This window comes from Euphorbia lathyris, chromosome 1 (genome assembly GCF_963576675.1).
Source record: "Euphorbia lathyris chromosome 1, ddEupLath1.1, whole genome shotgun sequence".
Lineage (NCBI taxonomy): Eukaryota > Viridiplantae > Streptophyta > Magnoliopsida > Malpighiales > Euphorbiaceae > Euphorbia > Euphorbia lathyris.
This window is the reverse complement of record NC_088910.1, coordinates 46,861,554-46,869,481: the sequence shown is the minus strand read 5'-3', so window position 1 is coordinate 46,869,481 and position 7,928 is coordinate 46,861,554. Positions and strand designations below refer to the sequence as shown.

The following is a 7,928-nucleotide window of genomic DNA, read 5'->3' as shown; positions in this document are numbered from 1 at the left end:
TAATGACTAAATTAACTATTTTTCCTTTGACTTTTAACACCGTTAGTCAATTTGGTATGTGTTTGCTAACGGAATGAACCTTAATGTACCATTTTGTAAATTTTTAAACCATAAGACTGTGATCGAAAACAGATGTAACCACAAGGTTTATTTTTGTACTTTTCCCTTTATTTTTTATTTTATTTAATATAAAAATCATAATCTTTATATTATGGGAAAGATAATATCGTAATAGATTCAGAAGTTCAATGATCATCTTGACAAAAATAAAATGCAATTATTATTTGTTAGTCGGTAAATGATACTATTGATTTTTTTTAATTAATTACTTTTTTGTTAAAAATACCTTATTTTTATTAATTTGGTTAAATTACTTATTTTGGTTTTTTTTCTTTCTAATCACATGTATTCTTATTGAAATATCTTGATCGGACTTAGTCACGATTAAACCCTTCATTCATTCTTGCAAATGTATTTAGTGAGAATAGAATATGAGATCTCTTCCCACAAACTCACTTGGTATTAGCAACAGAACTATAATACAGAGGTAAATTAATTGTTTTATTAGAATATATATTAATTGTTGAATTAAATAAAATAATGTGATTTATTGTAAAATTTAATCTAAAGAAATGAAATTTATTAACTGATAACCAGCGAATGATGTGACACATATATGGGATAAAGTGTAAAAATACTTTTAACGTTTACAGCCAATAACAATTTTACTCATAACGTCTAAAATGGTACAATTTTACTCCAATATTAGCAGTCAAGAGCAATTTTACCCTTAACATTGATAAGTTGATTAATTTGAGAAATAATTCACCAAACTATCTTATCAATCATGAATCTTATTATCTGCACTTCATATATATGTTATTTTTATCACTAATTAGTAACAGATCACAAATATATGATTAGATGTAGAAAAAAATAATAAAATAATATGTTGTATTTTGTACGAGTTGGACAAAAAAAAAATTCAAATATTTCACCGAATTTAAAATTATTAATCTCTAATTAAATTATTAAATCTAAAAAAGTATGAATTTTTTTTTTTTAAACAACGCATAAGCAATTAGTGTGGAATAATGACAAAATATGTGTGTTGTATAATGACGTCTGAAATTGACCCAACTTACTAACGTTAAAGGTAAAATTGCTCTTAGCTGCCAATATTGAGTATTTTTACATCATTTCCCCCACAGATATTGAATAGTGAAAAAGTTTAGGCATTAAAGATGAATTAAGCCACACATAATTACAAGAAAGTCCGTGTGATAGTGAAAAACGTATCTTATGACAGCCATCAAATGAATTGAGGACATTTCTTTTCATATCAATCTTTATAAATAAATATACAGTAATATGCTTTTTTTAATTGGAAATTAAGAACCAATTTTATGTCATTACAACCAACTAAGTCAATACTTCGAATTATTTGTGGTGAGAACATGCACTAATTACGTGTATATCCATCTCATTAACTATTATAATGAGTTTGGATCTTTAAGGGGTGAAGTTTGATTCCTCATATAAATGTCTTGTGCATTTGGAAAAAAAAAACAAGAGTTTTTCTTCATCGTATATTTCACTTCTATCTATCTTTAACTATAACTACATGTAAATTAAATTGCAAGTCTCGGTTTTCTTTGCCAAATATAGTGTATAACAATGTTTTCTTGATTTTTTTTTTTTTTTTTTTTGTCTATTTGTTTAGAAAAATGAAATTAACCAAAAATATCATGTGTAGTTGATAGAAAAAAAATATCAAAAAAGTAAGAAAAATATTTGGATTAAACCTAAAGGGATTATTTATTAGAATTATTTCTAACCTAGTAATAATTGGGAAATAATTCCCTTAAAGGAGTTTTTTTTAACTTTATAATTAAAAATAGTTTAATTACGGGGATTTAAGCACTATAACAATAAAAATGGGTAAATTATACCCATTACCACTGAATTTTTATATATTTTAATATTATGGCCACTGTACTTTAATTTTTAACAGTATAGCTAATGAACTTTATGTTTTTTAAGACCAGTAGCCACTCAACTTTAACTAACTTCTTAAAATGACATTGACTTCAAAATGAAAATATTCAAGAATTAAAGTTGTCCATAACGACATTTACCATTAAACCACATTTTTTTATTTTCTAAAATCACATTTTTTGGAGCTTTCTCTCTCTAAAAATTCACTTTCTTTCCTAACCAAATAACACCTAAATAATCTCAAAATGTAAATTTTCAAGAATTAAAGTTTCTTAGAATATTATTAACTCTTCGAATTTTTTATTTTGAGGCGTTGAGTGGCCACGGGTATTAAAAAGAATAAAGTTTAGTGGTTATGCGTTAAGAATTGAAATTTAATGGCCACAATGTTAAAATGGGTAAAGTTCAGTTGCCATGGGTGTAATTTACCCCAAGAAAACATATGAAAACATAAAAACATGAAAACAATGAATAAACGAAGAAATGAAAAACATGAAAACAACGATAAACCGCAAAAAAAAAATGTGAAAAGAAGAAAAACCAGAAAACCGGGAAGAATGGGAAAAATATGGAAAATCCTGAAACATGCAAAAAATGTGAAAAATAAAAAAAAAATATGAAAGTACATTTAAATTACAATTAATAGCCATTAAAGGGAGTAATGACTTATTCGAATATAACATCATTAATGCCAAAGGTTACAAAAACCTATATAAATATCCCCAAACCTATTATCACTAAAAATATCCATAGAAATATTCATGGGTATATCCATTCATATATAATATTATATTATATTACATAGAAATTTATCAAATTTTTTTTGGTAGGCAAAGGAAAGAAAAAACCAAAAAACATTAACCCGGGATTAGCCTGGGAAAGTTAACCCCAACGCAATCATCAGAAAGCAAGGAAATTTAAATATTAATATATTTTATATAATCCAAACCATAAACCTTAATGATAAAAAAAAAAAACTTAATTTTAAATATATGTACTTTGCTGTTTAAATTTTATATGAAATTTTTCTATGTATTGAATATTTCTTAAGAAAATTATATTTTTTACTTTCAGTGTATGCTTCTATTATAATTGTTGTTTAATTATTATCTTTATCAAATTAAATTTGTTAAGCATGAATTAGAAAAACAACAAAATAGCGAGGTATCTCCATTATCCATTAGAATGAATATGAATATAAATTTATCCTCATTTGTCTTCATGAGAGATCCACATTACAGATGGAAACCGGGATGAAATAGTTCGCTCTATTCCTAATCCACCTATTAACAAGCTTAGCTATCATGTAGAAATATATGTGACTTAACATGTAAAAATATGTTTTTTCAAACGAAATTGCCATGTCACTGTTCCAATGTTTTTTATTTGAATTGATTAAAATAACTTTATTAAACTATTTGCGACTGTCTTGAAGTTTAATGACTTTTTTAAACTGACCTCAATGATCTGAAATATTCAGAGTGATGACATGTCAATGCCATTCAAATATATATCTCCGGAGTGATCCAATACCTTTTTTTTTTTTAAGAATGATCCAATACCATTTGGTATTAAGTTTTGAACTATACTAGAATACATGCAGGCCGTCTTAGAGGCTCCCTTGAGAGTAGAGAGCTTAGTTTTGTCCAAAAGGCAACCTCCCTCCAAGGCCCCAAAGCTACTTGTGAATCTCAGAGTCGTTCTTACTTCTACTTTGTTTGCCATGTATTTAGTAGACATGTTCTCGAGTAATTAATTACATTATTTGCCTATAAATTCATCATTTTCAATCATTTGTAACTTCCCATAACATTATCAATTTAAAACACTTGAATTCATTTCTTTACTGGAATGTATTCATTGTTAAACCCATGAATTGAGCTTGTTTTATCTCCTTTCTGATTTTCGAATCCAAATTCTCACCTCATCACATAATCGTTCAGGAAAGTGGCAACACTTTCGGAAAAAAATCCAGACCTTTCAGTTTAAATTCAAATCAACATGCCCACAAAATCCAATTTACAACTGACCAAGTAGAAAAGCAAATGGAAATAAATACAAAGTTTAATACATCAACATGAGAAATAAACAATCTAATAAATCAATCAGATCAAATAAATTAAGCTTCCACAGTAATCATATATACATTTTCTACAAGGAGTACAGTAGTAGATATTGGGGGGAAAGAAAAGTTCTACTGTATAACAGGTGCTATCGATCAATGAAACATGAGACTCTTACCATTTCAATGTGAAATGATTAGTGCAAATAAAAAAAATTGTACAATTGTCGCATTTTGTTCAACCGACTAAGATCATAATAAAATTCTCGGAAGGGAATGGGTTGTTACAGCGGTAATTTTGCTGGGGTACCTGGTTCACGTGGATACTTCCTTGGGGTGGGCTGATCTTTCACACATACAATGGCAGTTCGCTGTCCATATGGGCTGTGCGAATCGACTGCACAAGTAAAAATGTTCTTATAGCACTTCAATGAGGAAGTTTAATCTTAATAGATAAATATTCTTTTGCCTGGACATTCCAATCAAATTTGGCAATTCCATCTTACTACAAGACCAATCAAAGTTCCCCAAATTGTCTGACACGTGTGAATGTCGTTTTCTCTATGTTTTCTGCTCATTTCCAGCTCTTATATGAATTTTGGGCACAACATAAGGATGATAATGTTCTGATGCTCAAGTTGCTAACTATTCATGATTTCACAAAGTCAGAATGTAAGAAGCTACTTGATTATGATTTACAGTAGGTAAAATCCGATCAAAACAGCAGCCTTTTTCACTATGTTTTAAACACAATGCTTGATATAAACACCAAATAAATATCATTAACTAATAAGAGATAATTGTCAAAGAAACAATGGATCAATATCTGAAAAATGAGAATACAAAAACTTATACCTGAGCAAAGTGTCAATAATGATGCACCAAGAAGCTTAATAGATCTTTCTGCATTTCTAACTTCCAACTGTCCAAATTTGTCATGTAAGAAGATTACTGATGGCTCATGCTCAATAGTGATCTTGATAAAATAAAGATATAGAATTAATTCCTTTTCAAATGTTAGGGCCATTCAATAGTGTAGAACTACATGAACAATTTGCACAAACTTCACATTAACTAAAACAGTACATTTACTATAAACGACCTCACAAATTCACAGGCATCCATTACCAAAAAGGCATAAATACATTACCTAACATTGCATGTGATCAACCCAGTAACAGTTTTAAATAAGTCTAGCAATTAGTTGGAGCTCCAAAACTTAAAAGCTTATACATACATGGGGATCATGGCCCTTTGCAGCTATAAACAACCCACCAACTCGAACTAGAGGAAGACAATACTCCGCTAAAATTAAAAAGAAACAAGGAATCAATTACGAGATTTAACTTCCTTCAATCAATTACACAGAGAAGTTTAAGAATTTAAGGTAGATAAGTTAGGGGAATTACCTAAAACTCTCATTTCCGCAACAGCTCTGGCTACTGCAACATCAAACCCCTCTCTAAGCAAATCATTTTGCCCTAAAGTCTGTCCAATAGCAAGGTGAAATTAATAAATAACTAGCAAAACATGAGGCACAAGAAAAATTATCACCATGAAAATGAGTCCTATAATTTTGAACATAGTAATGAAGAAATTGGAGGAGAACAAAGTACCTCTGCTCTTCCCCTAACGATTTTGACATTTGACAAGCCAGTGATGCTAACTGCGTGCTCCAAGAACAAGCAACGTTTATTCATGGACTCCATAAGTGTTACTTTCCAACCTACGATTAATTGGAAAACAGCAATTAGAGGATAAACAACAGAAAACGAATTTGAATATGAATATGAATATGAATATACAAGTAGGGGAGAGTAGAATCACATGGGCAGGCTATAGCTAAAACTAGTCCTGGAAGCCCAGCACCAGTTCCAACATCTACAAGTTTCAGATTATCAATAGAAGAGTTGCAATGAGAAACATAAGAGTCAGTTATAGGATGTAGCATTGCAAGCGAGTCTTCAACATGCCTTTTCATGACTTCGTCCGCCTCACTAACAGCAGTAAGATTCATTTTCTGCAATAATTGATACTGCAATTAGATAGCAAAATGAAAGAATTAAGTGCATTGACCGTACGGGAGAGAAGAAAGGACCTGGTTCCAGTCGAGAAGAGCATCAATGTAGAGATGAATCTGGTCTTTTTGGCGGGAATTCAGGGCCTCGAAATGAGAAGAATTATGAACTGCTCTTGTAGTTAACTTGTTTGCATTGATTACGGGAGGAAGAAAGCGTTTTGGTTTGAAGATCGGAAGGTGTTCGACATAAGTCCCAAAAGAGAAGTGTAATCGGACAGTTGAAGCCCAGCTGAGTCTGACCACCATTTTTTATTCTGCGCCTCCAAGTCTTGTGAAACAATTTTAAGGGCAATACGGCCCAACAGCATGCTCGTCCAAATCTACTACTAACATTAGCAATTTGTTCCATTTGAAAAATGATGGTTTTTTCTATTCACACCCTCTAAATTACTTATTATCGCCCCCTCTTTTACCTTTTCGCCATTTTCATTATTTGTGTCCAAAACTCAAAATCCTCTCTCTCATTTTCTCTCCCGAGCAAAAAATCTGAATTTTACGAAAATGGAACCGAGCATTCCTGAAGTAGATGATTTCGAACACAAGGAAATATTATCATCCTACATTTAAAAAAAACGAAATCTGAAATTTTAAATTTTTTTTCATGATTTTTGTCTGAACGGGTGGCGCATGCTGCCCGTTCCATAGGCCGAACGGATGAACTACCCGTTCGGCTATGGAACGGACAGCATGCGCCACCCGTTCCACCAATGGAACGGGCAGCGCGCGCCGCCCGTTCCTGCCTATGGTGAAACGGGTGGCCTGCCCGTTTCCCTTAAAATAGGGTCGAAACACAACCCGAACTTAATTTTTTGTATTTTTTCAAGTTATATTAACACATGTTATGAATTTTTGGTATATTCAGGAACCGCTAGAAGATTGGAATCCCGACGGCATTGATTACAGTTCCCGTTTCATAACGGACACTGGTTTCCCTTCGTGTCAAGATGCTGTTTATTGGGCAAAATAGGTAGCTATTTAGAATGGGTTTGAGCTAATAATATCTTCGCACAAACATGGGGGAAAGCAGAAGCTGTTGAGATGTTCACGGGGTGAACGCTATAGAGGTGTTCTGAGAACTTCTTAAGAGACTTTGATAAGAAAAAGTAAAACTAAAGCGTGCAGATGTAAATTTCAGATTAAAGTCAATCAACATGCAGACCTTTCTAGTTGGGGGATACAGACTAAGTCTGGGTCAACTGGTATGCACAATCATACATTTTTTATTTCTAATATTCAATTGTACGTTTTCGACTTTTTTACTATTTCGGATCCGTCCAATAACGTCCCGGTATCAATATTTAAAGAAAAAATTAAAAATAGCTCTTTTTTTGCCTGGGCAGGTGACTCACACCACCCGGCCCAGGCCAAAACGGGCGGCGGCGCACCGTCGGCTGTAGGGCCAACTGGTGCGCCGCAAACATTCCGCCATAGGGCAGAATGAGTGCGGTGCACCAGTTGGCCATACGGCCAAACTGGTGCACCATCCTGGCCGCCCCTTAGGTGGAACGAGTGGCGATCCCGTTCCACCTAAGGGACGGAGGGGTGCGCCACCCGTTCCCAACTTAGGTGGGAACGGGTGGCGATCCCGTTATTGTCGTAGGGTGGAACGCATAGTTCATGCATTCCGCCCTACGGCCAGAACGGGTGGCGCACCCGTTTAGGCATAAATTTCTGAGTTCCGTCTCAGATTTCGGAGGCGGAACTCGTGTTTTCGAACGAAATCTTAGAAATAAAACTTACCGGAATGCCCATCAAGCCTTTTCCCATCCCGTATTTTGCAATGTTGTA

The 7,928-nt window shown here is 32.9% G+C and overlaps 1 protein-coding gene across 2 annotated transcripts; it reads right to left on the bottom strand.

Moving 5' to 3' along the window:
• Window positions 1-4,101: 4,101 nt before the first annotated feature.
• Window positions 4,102-6,436, bottom strand: LOC136235696 (uncharacterized). 2 transcript variants are annotated; one of them, XM_066025614.1, is made up of 7 exons: window positions 6,159-6,436; window positions 5,888-6,080; window positions 5,677-5,786; window positions 5,470-5,548; window positions 5,298-5,365; window positions 4,916-5,036; window positions 4,102-4,457 (listed from the first exon to the last, which is right to left on the bottom strand). In XM_066025614.1, exons 1-7 carry the CDS (start codon window positions 6,384-6,386, stop codon window positions 4,345-4,347), a joined length of 912 nt encoding a protein of 303 aa, XP_065881686.1. In that variant the 5' UTR covers window positions 6,387-6,436; the 3' UTR covers window positions 4,102-4,344. The 2 variants fall into 2 exon arrangements, with proteins under 2 accessions (XP_065881686.1, XP_065881786.1); XM_066025714.1 differs by having other exon boundaries at window positions 4,916-4,982; window positions 6,159-6,434.
• Between the last annotated feature and the right edge of the window lie 1,492 nt (window positions 6,437-7,928).

Bases quoted from the DNA above. Each gene is read 5' to 3' on its own strand.
- LOC136235696 (XM_066025614.1), bottom strand. From the start codon at position 6,386: ATGGTGGTCAGACTCAGCTGGGCTTCAACTGTCCGATTACACTTCTCT. The intron at 5,366-5,469 runs GTAATTCCCCTA...TTTTAATTTTAG, and splicing joins TGCGGAAATGAGAGTTTTAG to CGGAGTATTGTCTTCCTCTA. The intron at 4,458-4,915 runs GTATAAGTTTTT...TTACTTGTGCAG, and splicing joins ATTATTGACACTTTGCTCAG to TCGATTCGCACAGCCCATAT.